Here is a 24,098-nt window from a genome sequence, read left to right as displayed (position 1 = left end):
ACGTTTCATTTCAGGTTTAAAAAAAGAATAAAAAATTTGAAAATGACCACAACTGGCGTTTTGGCCCGACAACAGCAGCGTGAAGAAGACGTCACCTTGAATAAGCCCCGTGTGCGCCTGTGTACTCTTACGAAGATGTGTTGAAATCACACAGAGGTGTTGTCCCAGACGAGAGAGAGAGACATAAGACTGGTTGAAACAGGAGGAACCTTGTTCATCTTCGAGAAGGGAACACCTCAAAACATCCAATTTAACAGAGCCCTACGCCGACAGATCAGGTGGTCAGCTCTCTGGATTGGAAACAGCGTCGCCGCGTAGATATCTCCGGTTATCCTGGAAGTCTGTAGAAGTCGCAATGTCAAAATTATGTCACAAAACATCCCCGGGGGGGGGGGGGGGGGGGGGGGGGGCGATATGTCCAGGGGTCGGCGACACGGCCGCCCGCCCTCCTCGGGCTGCTTTGTTATGAGTACATAGTACAACACTTTTGGTTGTTGGAAGCCTACCCCGTTATACTGTCTGGGATGTCGCAGGGATGTTCCGAGAGCGAACTGTGGCGCGAGGCGCCCGCTGGAAGACAAGCGTATCTTAAACCTGGAATCAAAGTCTCTCACCGCATTCATTCTCTGGAAGTCGGTTGCGCGATCCAAAGCCGCTGTGTTGAGGACTGGAACACACAGACATGGTGTCTTGGTGCTCAGAACCCCTCCTGGTTATGTGAGACGATCAGGGCTGGTAGAACTCTGTAGGATTTATTTTGGTATAGGTAACAGCATTGCTATAATAATAATAATAATAATGACGGGTATGATGATGTCGGGAAATTCCGGCGATGCAAATATTTGAAACAACAAGACAAAATGTGTTTCTTTCATATTGTAGGCGACTGGTGTTTACTCTACACAGTGGGTCAGAGACTAATAGCTGCTGCGTGACTTTTAGGAAGAAAGAAAACCTGTTGGCAGTAGTTTTTCACCCCAAAAACCAAATAATATCGCAGTAATTTTTGGGTTGTGAGGACGTAAAGAAAAATTCACATCAGGAGACCATCAGGAGAACATCAGGGGAACATCAGGAGAACATCAGGGGAACATCAGGGGAACATCAGGGGAACATCAGGAGAACACCAGGAGAACATCAGGGGAACATCAGGAGAACATCAGGAGAGCATCAGGGGAACCAATGGCCCCCAAGACCTAGACCTACTGGACCCCTCTGTTCTAATTTAATAAGTGTGATGATGTCATGACATTGTTGTATTTCAGTGACTATTCCCCCTAAAAGGAATAATTGATGCCAAGAAAAGGGGGTGCCACCGCCCGCCCGCCCCTGCTCGGTAAGGGTTCTATAATTTAAGTGAACATGAGTTGGGGGTTAGGGGTCGGCTTGGGACACGGCGGGAGGACACCATGTGGACCACACTTTCTATCTGGACACTGCAAACACATTGAACACTCCTGAACATAATCTCTGGTGTAAATTAACTAGGGCTGTACCGAATGTCATTTCTTTTTTTTTTATCCACTTTTTCTCCCATTTTCTATATTTTCTCCCATCCCAATTTCGTATCATCCAATTCAACCCTCCCCTGTCACGGACGCTGTTTCTTGCCTCCCTCAAGCCGGCTGCAATGTGGACTAAGTCATACATAGCACAAGTCCCCTCCGGTACTTGAGGTAACAGCAGTCGCATCTTTTCACCTGCGCAGCTCGATCTCTCAGTGGCGAGGAGTAACGCGTGGGAGGCTCACGCTGCCCCCGACACTTCCTGATTCTACTGCGCAGGCGCACCAACCAACCTGTAGGAGTCGCTGTCCACAACGCCCGATCCCCACCCATCAGTTTCCCACCCCCTAATACAGCCAATGTGTATTAGTACGGACGACCAGCTAAACTGAAAGCAAATGTGGAGCGCTGGGCTCAAACAGGCGAGCCCAGTGTCTCCAGATTTCGTGGCGAGCGCCTTGCCCACTACGCCACGTAGCCGCCCTACCGAATGTCATTTCTTAACATTCGAAGCTTCTATTGAAGTATTCGAACGAAGCTTCGAATGTCTGTCGTCATATTTTATGACTTAATCAAAATAAAATAAAATTATTTTTTAATATCCTCAAACTAAAGCATCAATTTGAATAAAGTGATTAATCTGATTAAATTAGTTTTTTTTATTAAATCAACTTTCTTTAATGAATATAACTCATCAGTTTCGTCAACATAAATAATCCAATAAGGGCACAGTTGGTACGAAAGTGATGGTGACATCTTATAGTATAATACTATAATATTAGTGTAGCCTAATCTTTATCTGCAACTGTGAAGAAAAATCAGAATGAATAGACACATAAAAAAAAAGATAATTTTAATTTGTTTTTTATTTTGTATTAAAAATTTTAAATTCGAATGTTGATTTAGAATTCGAATGTCAACATTATGATCGAAGCTTCGAAGCATTCGGTACAGCCCTAAAATGAATCTCTATCTACCCTGCCCTCTCTCTCTCTCACCAGCACATTCAAGTGCAAAAAAAGAAATGTGAAAGGTCAAAGGTCATAGTTCCTCAGGTTAAAACGTGGGGAGGATCTCGGACTAGCCGGGAGCATCTTTCCTCCTCTTCCTCCCTGACCCCTCCAAGGGTCAAAGGTCAGCTGGGGGGGGGGGGGGGGGGGGTCACCTGTTTACTAGGTGATGGTAGATCTCTCTCTGACCTGGGTCTCCAGGAGATGATGCTCGGGTGTTCCTTACTCAATCTTGATTGGTGGATTCACTTTGCTGCTATAGTTGCCGTTTTTTGGACGTTTTTATTTCATGAAAGACGTTCCCTCTCTCTCTCTCTCTCTCTCTGATCCCCCAGGGCTGTTGTGGTGCAGGGCCTCTATAAGGACTTCTTGTTTGCTTTCCTGCCTTTCTTGAGGGCAAGTTTATTCTTGATGTATCCGCGCTTCCTCTTGGCGGTCTGTGTGAAAAAGGGGGAACACGGAGAAAAAGAACAGAAACAGCAGTCAGGGCCCTGGCTCTTAACCCTTTCACTGCCACACGACAGCCGGTTAACCCTTTCACTGTGACAATACAGAAGGTTAGCCCTTTACTATCACACAACCAACGGGCGATGCTCCATCATTAGCTCCAAATCAATTTTTGATGCCGAGCGCCAAGTTTACCTCAAACATCGAGGTCTATCTGGTGAGAGGGTTGGGGTTGTCTAAAACAGAGCCCAGTTCAGTGGGATTTGTCTAAAACGAGTTCAGTATAAAAAGGTAGAATCAGGTAGAGCGTTAACTGTCAGGTAGAGGGTTAAGGGTTAACTGGCAGGTAGAGGGTTAACTGTCAGGTAGAGGGTTAAGGGTTAACTGGCAGGTAGAGGGTTAACTGTCAGGTAGAGGGTTAAGGGTTAACTGGCAGGTAGAGGGTTAACTGTCAGGTAGAGGGTTAAGGGTTAACTGTCAGGTAGAGGGTTAAAGGTTAACTGGCAGGTAGAGGGTTAACTGTCAGGTAGAGAGTTAAGGGTTAACTGGCAGGTAGAGGGTTAAGCGTTAACTGTCAGGTAGAGGGTTAAGGGTTAACTGGCAGGTAGAGGGTTAACTGTCAGGTAGAGGGTTAAGGGTTAACTGGCAGGTAGAGGGTTAACTGTCAGGTAGAGGGTTAAGGGTTAACTGGCAGGTAGAGGGTTAACTGTCAGGTAGAGGGTTAAGGGTTAACTGTCAGGTAGAGGGTTAAAGGTTAACTGGCAGGTAGAGGGTTAAGGGTTAACTGGCAGGTAGAGGGTTAAGGGTTAACTGGCAGGTTGAGGGTTAAGGGTTAACTGTCAGCCGGGTAGAGGGTTAAGGGTTAACTGGCAGGTAGAGGGTTAAGGGTTAACTGTCAGGTAGAGGGTTAAGGGTTAACTGGCAGGTAGAGGGTTAACTGTCAGGTAGAGGGTTAAGGGTTAACTGGCAGGTAGAGGGTTAAGGGTTAACTGGCAGGTAGAGAGTTAAGGGTTAACTGGCAGGTAGAGCGTTAAGGGTTAACTGGCAGGTAGAGAGTTAAGGGTTAACTGGCAGGTAGAGGGTTAAGGGTTAACTGGCATGTAGAGGGTTAAGGGTTAACTGGCAGGTAGAGGGTTAACTGTCAGGTAGAGGGTTAAGGTGTAACTGTCAGGTAGAGGGTTAAGGGTTAACTGGCAGGTAGAGGGTTAACTGTCAGGTAGAGGGTTAAGGGTTAACTGGCAGGTAGAGGGTTAAGGGTTAACTGGCAGGTAGAGGTTTAAGGGTTAACTGTCAGGTAGAGGGTTAAGGATTAACTGTCAGGTAGAGGGTTAAGGGTTAACTGGCAGGTAGAGAGTTAAGGGTTAACTGGCAGGTAGAGGGTTAAGGGTTAACTGGCAGGTAGAGAGTTAAGGGTTAAGGGTTAACTGGCAGGTAGAGAGTTAAGGGTTAACTGGCAGGTAGACGTTAACTGTGAAGGTGGTCTTGAACCCCCGGCAGTCAGAAATAACCCCGAGATGAGTCATCGATAGGGTTGGGCATCGTTTGGATTTGAACGATTCCGATCCCGATTCTCCATTTCGATTCTCGAGGTGCAGGTCAAAACAGGTTGCAGCTTATTTCGCAGGAGAAAAAAATTATTTGAAAAATCCTTTATGTTTTTCATACTATTCACATTGTCAGTTGACTTAATAGTTTAATTTGGTTGCTGTACTGTAACTAGGGTATTCAATTACGTAACTTCAAACTTCAATAACTAACTGTAAAACTGAAAACTCTTAACTTAATACTTAATAAACTGAAACCTGCTGAAATAACATTGCAAGTTGCCAGCAGTCTAAAAAACAAAGAGCTGCAGCCCAGGTGGGTGTTGAGATATGAAACTAAATAAAACAAAGTCATGTGACAAATTAATAATAAAACAATTATTATAATACATAAAATAAAGAAATCGGTTCCGGAATCTTCTTAACGGTTCTGGAACCGGAAGTTAGGAACCGGTTGCTATTGGAACCGGTTCTCTGTGCCCAACCCTAGTCATCGACTCTGCGTCCAAGCAGACCAGAAGAACCGGAGGTTCGGACGTTAACTCAATGGGGGCCATTCACGTAATATTACGTGTTTGGTTCATTTGTCTTTTTTTTCGATTTTAACACTTTCGCAGCCACTGGGATCCGTCTAATCTCACTCTATAAGGCCAGCTTATCATAACAACCTTTCATTGTGCGTGAGGCTGTTTGTAGAGCTAAATCTATACTTTATATTATTGCTATCTGTCCATTGTCATTGTCAATTGACACTATAAACCGTCCCTTCAATATGCCTTAAATAAATGTTTTTTTCATCAATACGTTCCCATTTTATAGCGTTGTGAATATGAACTATATACCGCAATGTTCTAGGGTATTTCCTGGAAGGCGAGATACAGGGCACTAAGCTAATAACGTTAAATCGAATGGCGTTTCGGCTATACACAAGCTAGAGCTAAAAATCTAAATGCATTTTATCAGTATCATGGTCCACCATGAATGCATGAAAGCGGGGAGGGGGGGGGGGGGGGCGGGGGACGTCGTTTCTGATTATTGATTACCAATAACGGCATTAGCGTCATTCGCTGATCGGCTGGTTGGCTATCAAAGCAAGGCCTGATCAGCATGAAATTTACGTGAAAAAGCTCTTACTGTGGGCCGGTTGGATCCCAAAAAGGATTTCCCAGTTATCGATCGCCATCTGGTAGATCGATATGTCCATTGGCTGATGCTATATTCCTTTAAAGTATTCCAGGCTACACGCTACAGGCATAGCTTCAGGCTAACAGGAAAATTAACTGCAGGATGAAAAAAAACTTCATCCGTTCTGCCACAGGGAACACTGCATTATCGAGACAGCGCCCCTACGAGGATCTGGCCGGTAATGCACTTTTCCGAATCCCAAGAGTAGGGTAAATCTGCAGTGCCGCTCTGTGACATTGAGTAGGTTATTAAAATGGAATAAAAGCCAAAACAACCTTAACACGTATATACGTGGTTGGCCCTCAAGCGTTGGATCCGAAACACGTATATATACGGGGTTGGCCACGAATGTGTTAATATCCTATTTAATGCCAGCGACCGTATGTTGACGCAGGGATTAAAGCAAAAAAAAATCTCCTGACTGAACTTTTTTTCAGGCCAAGTCATATTCTTATTTTAATCTCCACTATTTTTTTTAATAGCGTTAGCGTTTTAAGGGAGCCTACTTGTAGAGCCTACTGTCCTGACTGTGACTATATACCCTACTGTTGTGGTTGTTGTGCCAGGCAGGGAGGCTGTGTGCTGGAGAGCGTGAATGCAAGTCTTGTGGCTAGCTTCTGATTGATGGCGAGCTAGCACCCCTTTCCCATTACTTTGAACCATGAACTAAACGGCTTGTTATCATACAAACAAGGGACTAAACACGTTTAGCAAATTATGCCACAACAACAATGGACAGTCTCCTCCCCACCGTTTGTATATATTTTTTACCACCCACCCACCCCCTCCTAATGTACAGTCTCCTCCTCATCATATGTATATATTTACTGTTAGGATCTCTGGGTAACAGTACTGTATATTTGCTTATCATATATGTGACAAATGTAACAGTACTATACCTGTAAGTCAAGTATGTCCCCATGTCATAAATGTCATGATGTCATGTATGTTGTGTATGTCATAAATGTCACTATGAATTGAAAATGGGGGACCCTGATTATGTAAACAAGACAAACATCTTTCTCTGGTCTGCATCCCCTTAACAATTGTGTGTATTGCTACTGGATTTACCAGATCCAGAGTGAATGAATGAAAACTTTATTTAATACACAAGACCCTCTTCTTGGGACCAAGTAAGGTTTTGTCGATAATCCAATGTACAGTTACCCCACCCCGCCTACCCAACCACCTCCAATGTACCACCCCACCTACCCAACCTCCTCCAATGTATATACTCTCTTTTTTAGACTATTTTTGTATCACAAACAATACTGTATTTGTAAATCTGGTATGTCATAAATGTATAGATGTAGCAGTATTGTCTATCTGTATGTCATGTGTGTCATATATGTTATGATGAATTGAAAATGGGGGACCCTGATGTAAACAAGACAAAAGTATTTCTCTGGTCTGCATCCCCTTAACAATTGTGTGTATTGAGCCGTACTCTATTGTACCCATTCTGCAATTCTGTTAATAAAATGTTCAATCAATCAATCAATATTTAACAGATTGCAGAATGGGTACAATACAGTATGGCTCAATACACACAATTGTTAAGGGGATGCAGACCAGAGAAAGACGTTTGTCTTGTTTACATCATCAGGGTCCCCCATTTTCAATTCATAGTGACATTTATGGCATAGGGACATACTACAGTCTACAGGTATATAGTACTGTTACATTTGTGACATATACGATATGCAAATATACAGTAATGTTACCCATATATCCTGACAAGAGATTATACATATGATGGGGAGGAGACTGTACATTAGGAGGGGGTGGGTGGGTGGGAGAAAATATACAGTACTGTTACCCATAGATCCTAACAGAGATTATATACATGATATGATGGGGAGGAGACTGTACATTATTTAGGAGGGGGTGGGTGGGAGAGAAATATACAGTAGTTACCCATAGATCCTAACAGATTATATACATATGATGGGGAGGAGACCGTACATTAGGAGGGGATGGTAGAAAAAAGATATACGGTGGGGAGAGAATATATGGTGGGGAGGAGACTGTCAACAGATACACCTGTGTGATGTTGCTACGGAGTTAAGCTAATAAACTTATACTCACAACCACAGCAGGGGACTCACGTATTGTACTGTGAAGTAACACGACAATGACAAAAGTGTTGTTTCTGTTTTTGACATAGTTGCGGCACACGGAACAAGTTAACAACTCACCACTACAGCCCCCAGTAGCGCTGCCTAGCCAGTCTCTTCAAACGTCCTCTCCTCTCTAAACTTTCTTTTGTTAGGTGGTGCCGCTCATCCTTTTCATCTGAGAACCCCGCGGTGGGTTCTCTTTTTAGTGGCCGGCTTACTCCTTCCATTTAACCGACGCTATTAAGCTAACGTTAGCTAATCGGTATAGCAGCGAGTGCAAGCAGCGTGGTATAAACAAACAAATAAACAAACAAACAAACAAACTAGGTCAACAAGCAGAGTTGACTTGACGCGCGAGGCTGCAAAAAAGGCGACTCGTTAAACCAAAACACGCAGTTTTTAATTATTTTACATGACTATCTTGTTACCCTGCCATGTGGTGGACAGACTTCTCAGACCTCGCAAATGTGTAACTCGCCCAATAGACTGCAGCTGCAACCGCGGAGCGAGCCTCCGGAGCGAGCAGCGTCCTGTCTCTCGATGACTCTGCTTGGCGCGGCGCGATTTTTTTTCTTCATATTTGGCGCCTCTGATTGGCTCAATTTTGTTTAAATGTGTATGCATCTACAAATCATATTATACCAGGTAGCCAATTCCGTCAGACCGCGAATCAAATGGACGGATCTCCCCAATCAAATTGACGGAAATCCGTCTGGAGACGGAATGCTTTAATGCATGGTTGACGTTAGAAGCCCTACTGCAACGCCGAGGGTGCAGTACCTGCCAGATTCTCCCAGGTGGTGGTATCGAGCTGCAGTAAACCTTGTTCCAGACCCTTGTGTTACACTGTAAGGTCTCCGGGCGCAGATTTTTACCAGACGGCAAGGCTAGAGGTTCAATCAGTCGCATCAAAACGTCTACGGGACATCCGATGCTGCTGTGATTGATTATGCCGTGGCCCTAATCGACATTGGATGTACCAGATGGTGATCAAACAATTGGAATATTATTTTTGGAATACTCCCGGCCACAGGTAAGGACTATCTGACGTCAATTCTGGCTCGATTGTGCAATGTTTTCATACCGATCCAGCTGATTCGCGTTTTTAGCATTCAATACTAATGCCGTTACTGGTAATCAATAATCAGAAACGCCCCCCCCCCCCCCCCCCCCTTTCATGCATTCATGATGGAACATGATACCGATCAAATGCATTTTGATTTTTAACTCTAGCTTGTGTAGGGCCGAAACGCCAATCGATTTAACGTTATTAGCTTAGCGCCTTATAACTAGCCTTGCAGGAATGATCCCAGACCATTCAGATATAACGCTCATATTCATCACGGTATAAAACGGGAAACGTATTGATGAAAAAATTATTTCTTTATGGCATATTGAAGGGAAGGTTCATACTGTGAATTGACAATGACATTGGACCCATAGCTATAATATAAAATATAGATGTAGCTCTACAAACAAGGTGACACACTCCTATCTTTTAAAGCGTGGCCTAGCTAGAACAGGACGAGGCCAATAGCTGGCACTGATTGAGTTAAGAGAGCGTTACCTTTTTCGAGGTGTACTTCTGCCTGGTGGCGTCGGTGCTGCGCAGCTTGTGGTCCACGGGGTCACGGTTCTCCAGCTCCTTCACCTTGTAGATCCGCACCAGCCAGTGCTCCGAGGTGAAGGCCTCCTCCAGGTGCCTCAGCGTGATGTCCTTGTTGCCGATCTCAGCGTTACGCGTCCGGTCGAAGCCCGGCGGAGTCCGGAAGTCCAGCTGGGAGGAGGAGGAGGAGGAGGGGGAAAGGGGGGGGGGGGGGAGGAGGAGGGAGAGGGGGAGAAGGAGGAGGAGGAGGAGGAGAGGGGGAGGAGGAGAGGGAGGAGGGAAGAGGAGGAGGAGAGGAGGGAGGAGGAGGGAGAGGAGGAGGGAGAGGAGGAGGAGAAGGATGAGGAGGAGGGAGAGGGGGAGAAGGAGGAGGAGGAGGGAGAGGAGGAGGAGGAGGAGAGGGGGGAGGAGGAGAGGGGGGAGGAGGAGAGGGAGGAGGGAAGAGGAGGAGGAGAGGAGGGAGGAGGAGGGAGAGGAGGAGGAGGAGGAGAGGGAGGAAGAGGAGGAGAAGGATGAGGAGGAGGAGGAGGAGGGAGAGGGGGAGAAGGAGGAGGAGGAGGGAGAGGAGGAGGAGAGGAAGGAGGAGGAGAGGGGGGAGGAGGAGAGGGAGGAGGGAAGAGGAGGAGGAGAGGAGGGAGGAGGAGGGAGAGGAGGAGGGAGGAGGAGGGAGAGGAGGAGAGGGAGGAAGAGGAGGAGAAGGATGAGGAGGAATGAGGAGGAGAGGAGGGGAGGAGGAGGAGGAGAGAATTCACATGTCTTGGGTAAGAAATAGGCTGTGTCCCCGTCCTGAAGAAATGCCCTACACTGTAATCATGGCTACCTACCTCATACTGTAGTCTACCCATATAATTCTGTACTGTCTCTCTCTCCGCCCTCCCCTCTCTCTCTCCCTCTCTCTGTTTCTCTCTCTCAGTCTCCCCCCCTCTCTCCTCTCTCTCTCCCTCTCTCTCTCCCTCTCTCATTAAATGTTATTTTATGTCGATAAAATTGTGTTTTGGGCAGCGTGCTGCTGTTGTACCTGCATCTCTCCAAAGCGGTAGTAGGACATCTTGTACATGAGACAGTTGAGCAGGGTGGGAGAGCCGGCCTTGTCCACCCGGAACTCTCCCTGGGGAGTGAAGTAGTCACTTTCCTGCATGAGAGACAAGAACCAATGACTCGACACTGAGGGAGAACACAACGTCACCCTTCAAACTGTACACAACTAGTATATAGTAGGGATATTGGATATTGGCTTTTTTACCGATATCCGATATACCGATATTGTCCAACTCTTAATTTCCGATACCGATATCAACCGATACCGATATATGCAGGCCCCCCCCCCCCCCCCCAAAACGGAATAATCTCAGGTAATTAACATTACATATCTCTTGTCGTGGAATTAACACAACATTATGCATACTTTTGACAATAAATAAAATAAGAATTTGTTCTTACTTGCTTGCCTGGGGAAATAAAGGTTAAATAAATGTTAAATGTTAATGCCAATATCGGTAGGCAGATAATATCGGACATCCCTAGTATATAGTATACAGGGGTGTAAAGTACTTGAGTAATTGTACTTTGTTACAATACTTAGGTACTGCTTTTGGGGATTTGTACTTTACTCAAGTATTATTAGGTTTGTATACTTGTACTTTTACTCAATTACATTTCAGAGAAATAAAAAAGTACTTTTTACTCTTTACATTTAAAACGCAGACCTACAAAGTACAAATCTTGCAGGTCCAACTATTTTAATTTGTATATTTGTTTCTCTGGCCGAACTAACGTTATTAATCCTGCGGCCACGCTTTATTTAAAAACAGCCAATCAAATCCCCATGAATGGAAAATTACCCATGCTGATTGGTCCTTGTGCAAGACTAGAAAGCGGGGATCTTTGATTAAACACCTGCTATTAGAAGAATAGACAGTCCGAAAAAAAGTTTCTACTTTAAAAAAAAGTAAAACTTACATTTAAAAGTAGACACTTTTTGACTTTTACTCAAGTGTGTTTTTAGCCAGATACTCTGACTTTTACTTGAGTAAGATTGTGAGACGGTACCCATACTTTCACTTAAAGGCCAACTTGCAGGTTAAACCCTACTCTTCAATTATGGGTAGTTTACATCATTGGTATCTAATTTCATTATTTATTTTTTTCCATTTGACGCCGGAAATGCCACTCGGAAAGGGTTAAAAAGGTCCACGCACGAATAACATGTACGGAGCAAATGAAAAAGCTTATCAGACGCTAGCAGGGCTGTGACGTCACTCCAGGCAACTTATGCCTTATGCCCGTACGGGTCATAGTACTACTGGCTATATGGCTCTGGCTAACGTTACCCCGCTAACGTTAGCATTATGGCTACTGCCGTGAACCATTTTAAATCGGGGCATGTAAAAGAGTTTTGGGAACGGGTAAAATGTGCAGGTCCTCTTCTCAGACCTGTGGGGCAAAGCACTTCACACGCATCATGCCGGCTAGCAAGCTACACGTCACGGCATGTTGATACGATAGCAGCCCCTCGGATAGCACTCGGTGCATCACAGTCACGAAAGGGACGACCACGATAGCTAACTAACGTTATGAACCATGGATTAAAATATGCATGTGCGTGGAGGTTGTGGTTTGGTCGACAAAATGTTTGGTCGACAAAATGTTTGATAAAAACGCTAAAACTGGGTCAATTTCGATAATTTTTCCCCCCTCTTCATGAAAGTCACCGTTGCCCTAGTCACATTGTTTATTGAACAAAAATACAACCTGCAAGTTGGCCTTTAAGTATAATTTCTGGGTACTTTTTACACCCCTGATAGTATATCCATCATAATAGTACAGGTGAAGCACTGAATCATTTACAGACTATCGTGTACATGAGAGTACAAGTCACATGGTTAAGCATGTTGTGTGCAGTCATAGTTAAAGACAGTAGAGGTTGAGCACTTTATTATCTAAAGATGGTAAGTTAGAGTGTTGTGTTCATTCATAGTTAAAGACAGTAGAGGTTGAGTACTTTATTATCTAAAGATGGTAAGTTAGAGTGTTGTGTTCACTCATAAAGACAGTAGAGGTTGAGCACTTTATTATCTAAAGATGGTAAGAGTGTTGTGTTCCTTCATAGTTAAAGACAGTAGAGGTTGAGTACTTTATTATCTAAAGATGGTAAGATAGAGTGTTGTGTTCCTTCATAGTTAAAGACAGTGGAGTTTGAGTACTTTATTATCTAAAGATGGTAAGTTAGAGGGTTGTGTTCAGTCATAGTTAAAGACAGTAGAGGCTGAGTACTTTATTATCTAAAGATGGTGAGTTAGAGTGTTGTGTTCACTCATAGTTAAAGACAGTAGAGGTTGAGTACTTTATTATCTAAAGATGGTGATTTAGAGTGTTGTGTTCATTCATAGTTAAAGACAGTAAAGGTTGAGTACTTTATTATCTAAAGATGGTAAGTTAGAGTGTTGTGTTCATTCATAGTTAAAGACAGTAGATGTTGAGTACTTTATTATCTAAAGATGGTAAGTTAGAGTGTTGTGTTCATTCATAGTTAAAGACAGTAGAGGTTGAGCACTTTATTAGCTAAAGATGGTAAGAGTGTTGTGTTCCTTCATAGTTAAAGACAGTAGAGGTTGAGTACTTTATTATCTAAAGATGGTAAGATAGAGTGTTGTGTTCCTTCATAGTTAAAGACAGTAGAGTTTGAGTACTGTATTATCTAAAGATGGTAAGTTAGAGGGTTGTGTTCAGTCATAGTTAAAGACAGTAGAGGTTGAGTACTTTATTAGCTAAAGATGGTGAGTTAGAGTGTTGTGTTCACTCATAGTTAAAGACAGTAGAGGTTGAGTACTATATTATCTAAAGATGGTGATTTGGAGTGTTGTGTTCATTCATAGTTAAAGACAGTAAAGGTTGAGTACTTTATTATCTAAAGATGGTAAGTTAGAGTGTTGTGTTCATTCATAGTTAAAGACAGTAGATGTTGAGTACTTTATTATCTAAAGATGGTAAGTTAGAGTGTTGTGTTCATTCATAGTTAAAGACAGTAGAGGTTGAGTACTTTATTATCTAAAGATGGTAAGTTAGAGTGTTGTGTTCATTCATAGTTAAAGACAGTAGAGGTTGAGTACTTTATTATCTAAAGATGGTTAGTTAGTGTTGTGTTCATTCATAGTTAAAGACAGTAGAGGTACTTTATTATCTAAAGATGGTAAGTTAGAGTGTTGTGTTCATTCATAGTTAAAGACAGTAGAGGTTGAGTACTTTATTATCTAAAGATGGTTAGTTAGTGTTGTGTTCATTCATAGTTAAAGACGGTAGAGGTACTTTATTATCTAAAGATGGTAAGTTAGAGTGTTGTGTTCCTTCATAGTTAAAGACAGTAGAGGTTGATTACTTTATTATGTAAAGATGGTACGTTAGAGTGTTGTGTTCATTCATAGTTAAAGACAGTAGAGGTTGAGTACTTTATTATCTAAAGATGGTGATTTAGAGTGTTGTGTTCATTCATAGTTAAAGACAGTAAAGGTTGAGTACTTTATTATCTAAAGATGGTAAGTTAGAGTGTTGTGTTCATTCATAGTTAAAGACAGTAGATGTTGAGTACTTTATTATCTAAAGATGGTAAGTTAGAGTGTTGTGTTCATTCATAGTTAAAGACAGTAGAGGTTGAGCACTTTATTAGCTAAAGATGGTAAGAATGTTGTGTTCCTTCATAGTTAAAGACAGTAGAGGTTGAGTACTTTATTATCTAAAGATGGTAAGATAGAGTGTTGTGTTCCTTCATAGTTAAAGACAGTAGAGTTTGAGTACTGTATTATCTAAAGATGGTAAGTTAGAGGGTTGTGTTCAGTCATAGTTAAAGACAGTAGAGGTTGAGTACTTTATTAGCTAAAGATGGTGAGTTAGAGTGTTGTGTTCATTCATAGTTAAAGACAGTAGAGGTTGAGTACTATATTATCTAAAGATGGTGATTTGGAGTGTTGTGTTCATTCATAGTTAAAGACAGTAAAGGTTGAGTACTTTATTATCTAAAGATGGTAAGTTAGAGTGTTGTGTTCATTCATAGTTAAAGACAGTAGATGTTGAGTACTTTATTATCTAAAGATGGTAAGTTAGAGTGTTGTGTTCATTCATAGTTAAAGACAGTAGAGGTTGAGTACTTTATTATCTAAAGATGGTAAGTTAGAGTGTTGTGTTCATTCATAGTTAAAGACAGTAGAGGTTGAGTACTTTATTATCTAAAGATGGTTAGTTAGTGTTGTGTTCATTCATAGTTAAAGACAGTAGAGGTACTTTATTATCTAAAGATGGTAAGTTAGAGTGTTGTGTTCATTCATAGTTAAAGACAGTAGAGGTTGAGTACTTTATTATCTAAAGATGGTTAGTTAGTGTTGTGTTCATTCATAGTTAAAGACGGTAGAGGTACTTTATTATCTAAAGATGGTAAGTTAGAGTGTTGTGTTCCTTCATAGTTAAAGACAGTAGAGGTTGATTACTTTATTATGTAAAGATGGTACGTTAGAGTGTTGTGTTCATTCATAGTTAAAGACAGTAGAGGTTGAGTACTTTATTATCTAAAGATGGTGATTTAGAGTGTTGTGTTCATTCATAGTTAAAGACAGTAAAGGTTGAGTACTTTATTATCTAAAGATGGTAAGTTAGTGTTGTGTGTTCATTCATAGTTAAAGACAGTAGATGTTGAGTTACTTTATTATCTAAAGATGGTAAGTTAGAGTGTTGTGTTCATTCATAGTTAAAGACAGTAGAGGTTGAGCACTTTATTAGCTAAAGATGGTAAGAGTGTTGTGTTCCTTCATAGTTAAAGACAGTAGAGTTTGAGTACTGTATTATCTAAAGATGGTAAGTTAGAGGGTTGTGTTCAGTCATAGTTAAAGACAGTAGAGGTTGAATACTTTATTATCTAAAGATGGTGATTTAGAGTGTTGTGTTCATTCATAGTTAAAGACAGTAAAGGTTGAGTACTTTATTATCAAAAGATGGTAAGTTAGAGTGTTGTGTTCATTCATAGTTAAAGACAGTAGATGTTGAGTACTTTATTATCTAAAGATGGTAAGTTAGAGTGTTGTGTTCATTCATAGTTAAAGACAGTAGAGGTTGAGTACTTTATTATCTAAAGATGGTAAGTTAGAGTGTTGTGTTCATTCATAGTTAAAGACAGTAGAGGTTGAGTACTTTATTATCTAAAGATGGTTAGTTAGTGTTGTGTTCATTCATAGTTAAAGACAGTAGAGGTACTTTATTATCTAAAGATGGTAAGTTAGAGTGTTGTGTTCCTTCATAGTTAAAGACAGTAGAGGTTGATTACTTTATTATGTAAAGATGGTACGTTAGAGTGTTGTGTTCATTCATAGTTAAAGACAGTAGAGGATGAGTACTTTATTATCTAAAGATGGTAAGTTAGAGTGTTGTGTTCCTTCATAGTTAAAGACAGTAGATGTTGAGTACTTTATTATCTAAAGATGGTACGTTAGAGTGTTGTGTTCATTCATAGTTAAAGACAGTAGAGGTTGAGTACTAAATTAAGTAGCTCTTGGCAGGTTTGGCAGAACTCACCCTGATGTCTTTGGGGTGCTCGCCCTCCGCAATGCGCACCATCCACAGGAACTTGTTGATGTCATCGCCAGAGTATCCAATCACGCCTCCGAAGATGATCAGCACATAGTCTACATCCAGGGACCTCATGATCTCGTAGGCGGCGCTCTCGTTGGACGACATCGCCTTCCCCACCTGAGGAGGAATATGGAGAGGTTTGCAGGGATTTGACATGAGGCTGAGGTAGGATTCAGACGTGTCCACTTGGGGGCGCCATATACTAGAGTATGCTAGAGGATGAGCACCAGACAGTTCTAAGGGATGAGGACCAGATGGTTCTTAGGGAATTTTTTTTAAATAAAAATTAAAACACAAAATTGTTATTTTCGGTTTCAGTTTAAATTCAGTTACAATTTTCAGATTCAGTTAAATTCAGTTATTCTTTTTAATAGAATGGATCGTAAAAATGGGCGGTCAGGTGGCGTAGCGGAGATTGCGTTCGTCACCAAACGCCGGAGACGCTGGATTCGCCTGTTCGAATCCAGCTCACAGCTCCGGCGTTGTCACCAGCTTGGCTGGCCGTTCACACTAATACAATTGGCAGTATTAGAGGGTGGGAAAGCTGGCGGGGTGGGTCCGGGTCGTTGTAAACAGCGACTCCTACAGTTCGGTCGGGGCGCCTGCTCATCGCGGTTAGGATCTAAGGGGGGTAGTGTGATCCTTCCACACGTTACACCCTCTCAGTGAGAGTCCGCGCTGCCAGGTGAAAAGAAGCGGTTGATTGGCTAGACGTGTGTCGGAGGAAGCACGTGATAGCCTCCACTCTCCCAGACCGACTGTGGGGGGTAAGTGCGCAGCGACCAGGAAGGGGATTGGGAATTGGCATAACGACTAACATTGGGATGGGAGAAAATCGGAGGAAAAAAGGAGGGGGAAAAAGATAAAAAGAAATAATAATAATAATGGATCGTAAAAAAATCAAAGGATATTGCACATAAATAGGCACTTCAGATAATCCTTCAGAACGTTGATCGGCTCAGCTGACCGACAATAAATCTAAATGACACCATTCACCATCGTAGCCTATAATAACAGCATTGCATTGGCCTATCAACAGGTTTTAATACACAAACAGAAGCGGTAGCTTGTGCATCTTTTAGATCAATTAGGCTATGCAAATTAGGCTGCCTCTAAATATAACAAATTATTAAATAAGAATGGTTTGCTTCACTTGACATGAAAATCAAATGTGGAGACTGGCACGACTATTCAAAAAAAATTCTACAATTCGAACTCATCCTCCCTAGTTCTTACTAGGGCTGGGGGCGATGCTTGCTCAATTGAGATCACGATTCTCTCACACGATTCTTATTTTCTCAATAAAATCATTTATTGCACTCTCTTAAAACCCCCTGAAGTCTAAAGTTTCTAGCTCCACCTTCTCAGAATATTCTCTTTTTTTTTTTTGTTACATAATGTAAAATTACAGATTCATACCTTCAAAATAAGCCATCAATTGTCAAATTTGAGACGATAGTTTTCAATCAATGTCCTATCAAACATTCTGGTAAAATCCTAACAACTTTTCAGTATAGGACTTGAACTAGATCCAAGTTCATTCAGCTATCTGATGAGAGAACTACACTCCCAGAATTCAATGTGATCATTGTCACTAGAACCATTTCACACCTGGAGCAAAGGCCCAGTCATTCCTTTGTTATTCCAGTGAATGGACCCAGCAGGAGGCCTAGCCTAGCGACAAGCGGCCACTACATAGTTGGGTATTGAAAAAATGCTCATATACACATAGAGAATAATAATCAACAAGAAACATCAACTGTATCAATTGTATTGTACAATGAACAACCCTATATATCGCTTTTGGATTACAATAGTAATACAAGGTAATGTACTGATTTCTTTTGATTTCTCTGTTTGAGAGAGAGAGAGAGAGTGTGTGTGTGTGTGTGTGCAGGGGAGTAGCTGGGGGGGGGGGGGGGTTAGGATGATTCCAAGGGCCCAGCAAATGCCCCAATTTTTTTTTATAGATTGGGGGCCCCACATTTTTTTAATAGATTGGGGGCCCACAAATTGATTCTTTTCATGGGGCCCAGAATCTCCAGCTACGCCCCTGTGAGCGCACCTTTCTCTAGAGAGCTGTCATCACCGTGATGCGCGCTTGAATGAACTGCGAGATAACTCATAACTCGTACACACACGCACTCTGTCTCTGCCAGTTATGTTGATGAAAAGCATGTTAGACTACTTTTAATACATAAATTAACGTTCCGTCGGGTCCCGTGTATTCTAGAGAATGATAATAATAATAATAATAATAATAATAATAATAATAATAATAATAATAATAATAATAATAATAATAATAATAATAATAATAATGCAGGACGCGCTGAAGAAGCATACATAGAAGCAGACTCGACATTAACGTTCCGTCGGGTCCCGTGTATTCTAGGGAATGATAATAATAATAATAATAATGCAGGACGCGCTGAAGAAGCATACATAGAAGCAGACTCGACACAAGTTTCGTCTCGACGCTGCGTCTCAGCGCACACACACACATACACGCACACCACATTATTCTGCGAAGCAGCTCAGTGTCCCGTGGATATTATTGCAAGAGATAATTCATACATATTATGAAAAGCCGATGCCGATCTGTTGTTTAGAATTTGGATGGGGGGTAGCGAGTCTCTGATACCTCTCACCTCTGCGCGGGGGTCTAACACCTATTCACAGCGCACATGCTTCTCTTGTGTGTGTGCGCGCGTGCGTGTATGTGTGTTTCGTGACGCGCTGTAGTTCTCTCGCAAACGGAAATAATTACAAGCATACCATCTAGCAAGAATTAAACATATTTACAAGTCGTATTATGTTTAGCAAGTAATGAGACATATATAGTACATCTTAAAGCACTCGAAATTGTCATTTTTCTATTTTTATCGATTTCTGAAAATATGTACGTTTAGAGCATTTAGAAGACATTCTAATTCTTTTGTTCTCCGCCCACGGGAGCAATACGCCCCGTTGACTCCTAAGGGTTTTAACACAACGCTTGACTTAAACTTAAACATAACATATGAAAGTGGTTGACTTAAACTTAAAAGTCTCTTGTAACATACAAAATAACTCAAGTCAGAATAGTCATCATTTAAAAAAGTTAAGTAAAAAGTAAAAAAATATAAAAAAATAAGAATAATTCTTTTTTAAATTAAAATAATCGTTATAATTTAGAAATGAGATTGCATAGGTCTATGAATTGAGATCGCGATTTTATTTCGATTAATCACCCAGCCTTAGTTCTTACCAGCGCTATGTGGCTGTTGTTCCAGGTGTTGTTGTCCACCAGGGTGGTCCGGTTGGCCATGCCCGCTATCTGGTAGCCGTAGTCCCACCAGGACATCACCCGCACGTGGGGCTCCGTGTTCTGCCTCAGCCAATAGTAGGCCTCCCTGAAGTCATCCAGGATGTTGCGGGACCTGGTGGATCAGAACACAGAACACTGTGAGTGTGTGTGTGTGTGTGCGTGTGCGAGTGTGTGTGAGTGTGAGTGTGAGTGTGTGTGTGTGTGTGTGTGTGTAAAAACATGTAAAAAAAAAAAAAAAAAAAAAAATCTGCCCTATCTTGATATCGGACCGATACAGATGTGTAAAAAAAACGGCCATATCGGCCAATATTATATCGGCGGCCGATATATCGTGCATCACTACTTTTAATTAAATTTATTTATTCTTGTCATTGTTCATTGTTGTGTTTTAAAATAAAGAACAATAATGACATCTGAGAGTTTTTCCCTGATTTTGAGGAAAAGTATCGAAAGTATCGAAATTAATATTGGTATAGTATCGAAACTAAAATGTTGGTATCGTGACAACCCTAATATGAAGCTCGTGGATTTCAGTTCAGCTTTTGTATTTGTGATTTCTGAAGTCAAAGCCATTCTTTGTGAGGAGACTTCAAACGGAAAAACAGAGGAAGGTAAATTATTCTTCTAACAGTTCAACAGCCAAATCAGTTGATAAAACGAGATCAAAACACTTGATAAAATAGGATAAAACCCCTTAAAAGCAGAGCGCTAAGCCTGGCAGGAGACGTCACATCAAAGACTGTCTGGAACCTTTTCATCAGTTACAGAACAGCAGTTCATCAACTAAAGAAACAGCCATTATGCTGTCCTTTTATACTTTTTTAATACCAGACGAGCAGCAAATGGGATGTTTTTAAATGTTCCTTTGATGCAGTCAGAGCTTGGTAAAGCTGCATTCTCCCACTATGCTCCCTTCTTATGGACTACGCTGCAAGTGAAACTTTGTCTAGAGGCACTTCCTACTGTGAATGCTTTTAAAGGTATGCTACGACTAGACTTCGGGGACAGCCTTAGTGTGTGTGTGTGTGTGTGTGTGTACAGTGCGTGTGTGTGTGTGTGTGTGTGTGTGTGTGTGTGTGTGTGTCCTCACCCGTCGTTGTTGTATGAAGCCAGCACCACACTGGGGCTGGAGTAGGCGTTGCTGGTCACCCAGGTGCAGTGCACAGCGAACATCATCAGCAGCATCAGCATCAACATGGTGACGATGGACTTGATGTTGGGCCCCAGGCCCTCCTCTGCCTTCTCCTGCTCAGACACGTGCTTACGCACCTTACCGGCCTGGAAAGGAGAGAGAGAGGGGGGGGGGGGGGAGAGAGAGAGAGAGAGAGAGAGAGAGAGAGAGAGAGAGAGAGAGAGAGAGAGAGAGAGAGAGAGAGAGGGGATCAGTGAGAGAGAGAGAGAGAGAGACAGAGACAGAGACAGAGACAGAGAGAGAGAGAGAGAGAGAGAGAGAGAGAGAGTGAAAGAGAGAGGAGACCTGATGAAGAGAGGATACTCATAGAAAAAGAAAACAGATCCCACCCAGGTAGGGCTGACCCTGATTAGTCGAATAGTCGACTAATCAATCGAACGGAGCTGTAGTCGACTGCCAACCTCTTAGTCGAATGCAAAAAAATATATATATATTATAACTTTTTTCTTTCTTTTTATCATTCTTTCCAAAAGAAAAGCGGCCTAGAAGTGGCTAATGCTAATGGCACACATACCAGAGGCTAACTGCCTAAGAAAACAGGCACAGAGGCACTGAAAGAGGATTCACCCATCTAATGAACACACTAGACTAGACAAATATCAAGATGTATCCATCAGTGGACCAATTGCATGCTTTCGCAGAGAACAAGAAGCCTTCAGTCGACTCCTTCAGACATTAATGGAAAAAAAACCCACAGCCCAAATGGAATAAAACAAATGAAGAAAATAATTTTTTTTTCCCATTCAGGGGGGTAGTCGACTATTAGTCGACTATCGGCCAATCAAAGTCGACTACCCAGGTTGACCCCTGACCTTGTCGTAGGGCTGGGCAATATGGCCTAAAAATAAAAATTGTTCACACAGATCCGATTTACATCGATTTTTTTTCCGCTTGAAAACTAGAAACGCCAAGGAAATCATTAAAATAAGCTTTGTTTTGTTTTCAAATAAGCTTAGTTTGACACAAAATAATTATCAAACCAAGATGAATTTCCCTATTGGGATTGAAGTGCAAACCTAACTTTCACCAATCTTAACTTACAAAAAAAAAATATATATATATAAGGTTACTCTTGATCAAACAGAGATGAATGTCCCTATTGGGATTAATAGTACAATAACTTGCTTTTTCACCATGCCTCTTGATCATCAAACAAGAATGAATTGAATTTTTTTTTTTTTTTGAAAATAGTCCTAAATCATTCATTCGAATTAATCGATCAAATTGATGAATCGCCCAGCCCTACCTTGTCGTAGAGGTTGCCGGAGTTGCGTCGGTCGTCCTCGTCGCTGCTGTCCTCGATGGGGGGGGCTCTCCCTCTTCAGGTCGTCCCCCAGGTAGTGCTGGAACACGCTGGAGAACGCCACGGCCGACAGCATGCACACCACCGGCGTGAGCGTCAGCATGAGACGCACCATGACGCCGGCGAAATACACCGCGCTGATGGCATACAGAGCCACTAGGGGGAGACAGAGAGAGAGAGCGAGAGAGATAAAGAGACAATCTTTCCAATAAAGTACACCATACTGACAGTGTACACCACCACTGGGTTAGGGAGAGAGAGAGGGGGGGGGGGGGGGGAGCGAGAGAGAGAGAGATAAAGAACTTCTGTTATTCTTCGAAAAAGAGAGCAAGGTTCACTGCAGAGCTGAACGGGGGCGACTTATACAGAATAAATGAGAGAGAGAGAGAGAGAGACAGAGACAGAGAGAGACAGAGAGAGAGAGAGGCAGAGAGAGAGAGGTAGAGAGAGAGCGAGGCAGAGAGAGAGAGAGAGAGAGAGAGAGAGAGAGAGAGAGAGAGAGAGAGGGAGAGAAATAAACAGACATGGTGACTGAAAGAGAGAGAAAAAGAAACACAGATGGAGAGAAAGAGAGACTGATTAATCACGCTGGAAAAATGATGATGACAGTATCTGGCGCCCCCTGCAGGGCAGGAGGAGACGAGCAGCAGGGCAGGTCATTATCACACATTGATGTGCAAATAAAACTGCTTTCATTCCGTTCATACCAGGGCTGACGATTGTCCCTAAGAATAGGCAGAACTGAGCCACATTCTAATGGATTTTAAATATCAGATCAGACCTTACAGCAAAGAAAGAGTTAAATTCACTTTGTTGTGGTCCCTCGACCATAGCAGCTTCCAATAATATGAATACAATAAAATTTGCATATAATAAAAATAAAATAAGTATGACTAAAATAAAGAGGACTATATACAGTTCTAAAAAGTGTGCCGTGCAGATAACAGGATGTAGATATTATACTATTCAACTATACTATACTATACTACTCAACAATATAATTTACACATAGTTACCACATGAAGCAGGCGTGGAACACTTAAGCATTACATCACACGACGGAGTGTGTTATAGGAATTAGATCACGCCTAGGGGTGGTTGTTAGGCCTGACGGACAGTGGAGGGTCGTTAGACCCCCCTAAGCGTGATCTAATTCCTATAAGACACGACTTCAAGTGATGTAATGTATTTTATTACAATGACCCAATTCACCCCAACCTTATTATTATTATTATTATTATAAACACAGTAATTGAAGCATAATGGAGATTTATTCAAAAACAGAAAGTAGATCCCAAAACAGAAAACGTAGATCCCATGATAGTCATGCTTGATTGATTGATTAAAATTTTATTAACATATACATACATGACAGATATATCGTATATACAGATATACAGTACTGCTACATCTATACATTTATGACATACCAGATTTACAGTACTGTTTTTGTAGGGTGATTTTAGGGGTGGGAATCACCAGTTTCATCACGATACGATACGATATCGATTCTTTGGACAACGATACGATATTTTCCGATATCACAAAGTCTGCCACGATACGATTCGATTCAGGTGCCTGCGATCGATATGAGACAATATTATATGCCCATTTAACACAATCAGTGACATTTAAATAAAAAAAAAAGGCAATGGAAATATCATTTGACATTTAAATTTTGAGCTCTTCCAGACTTTAAATGAAAAACAATCTATGTTTTTAATACAAATAGACCTCCTGTTCACTGTTTTTGGTTCGTTTTTTTTCTTTTTTTTCTCTATATTGGGAGTCCGAAGGTGCAGTACGGCCAGATCCTGGTAGTGGGGCTATCTCGAGAATGCAGTAACCCCCCTCCTTCCCAGTCCCTAGTGGACCTCTGCTGTTCTCTATATGGCTCTGATCAGCTTAGTTTAGTTAGCTTACGCTAACGCAACGTTAATTTCGGTATTTAACGCGACGTGGGCATAAAGGAATGGCGAGGATGCAAAGCATGTTACATGCATTTGACCCGTTGTGGGGAAAAAAACAACAGGCACTTATTTCGGGTCACAAAATAGGCGGACTCTGAAGCAATGCTGTCTAACGTTAACACACGCTGCTACTGAGCTACTGTTGTGGCGGCCGGGCGGATATGCATTGCTCACCAGGGGATTTTCAAAATAAGAGTATCGCAATATGAATCGATCTTTTTACGTTGCATCAATCCTATTGTGATAATTGATAATAGATCGATATATCGATCTGGATCGATGTATCGTCCCACC

At 41.9% G+C, this 24,098-nt stretch overlaps 1 protein-coding gene across 1 annotated transcript in view; it reads right to left on the bottom strand.

The window, feature by feature from the left end:
* Positions 1 to 1,863: 1,863 nt before the first annotated feature.
* The window catches only part of LOC311223934 (dolichyl-diphosphooligosaccharide--protein glycosyltransferase subunit STT3B-like), a 101,923-nt gene continuing 79,688 nt past the window's right edge, over positions 1,864 to 24,098 (bottom strand). The window contains 8 exon segments of the mRNA XM_084308709.1: positions 1,864 to 2,952; positions 9,379 to 9,588; positions 10,436 to 10,549; positions 15,973 to 16,146; positions 19,280 to 19,451; positions 20,430 to 20,617; positions 21,778 to 21,840; positions 21,842 to 21,990. Of these exon segments, the coding sequence (XP_084164835.1) occupies positions 2,872 to 2,952; positions 9,379 to 9,588; positions 10,436 to 10,549; positions 15,973 to 16,146; positions 19,280 to 19,451; positions 20,430 to 20,617; positions 21,778 to 21,840; positions 21,842 to 21,990 (1,151 nt within the window). The 3' untranslated portion in view covers positions 1,864 to 2,871.

The sequence above is a fragment of the Notolepis coatsorum genome, assembly GCF_963971535.1.
Source record: "Notolepis coatsorum genome assembly, chromosome: 2".
In the NCBI taxonomy this organism is placed as follows: domain Eukaryota; kingdom Metazoa; phylum Chordata; class Actinopteri; order Aulopiformes; family Paralepididae; genus Notolepis; species Notolepis coatsorum.
Note: the sequence above shows the minus strand (reverse complement) of the source record. Positions and strands in the feature narration are given on the sequence as shown.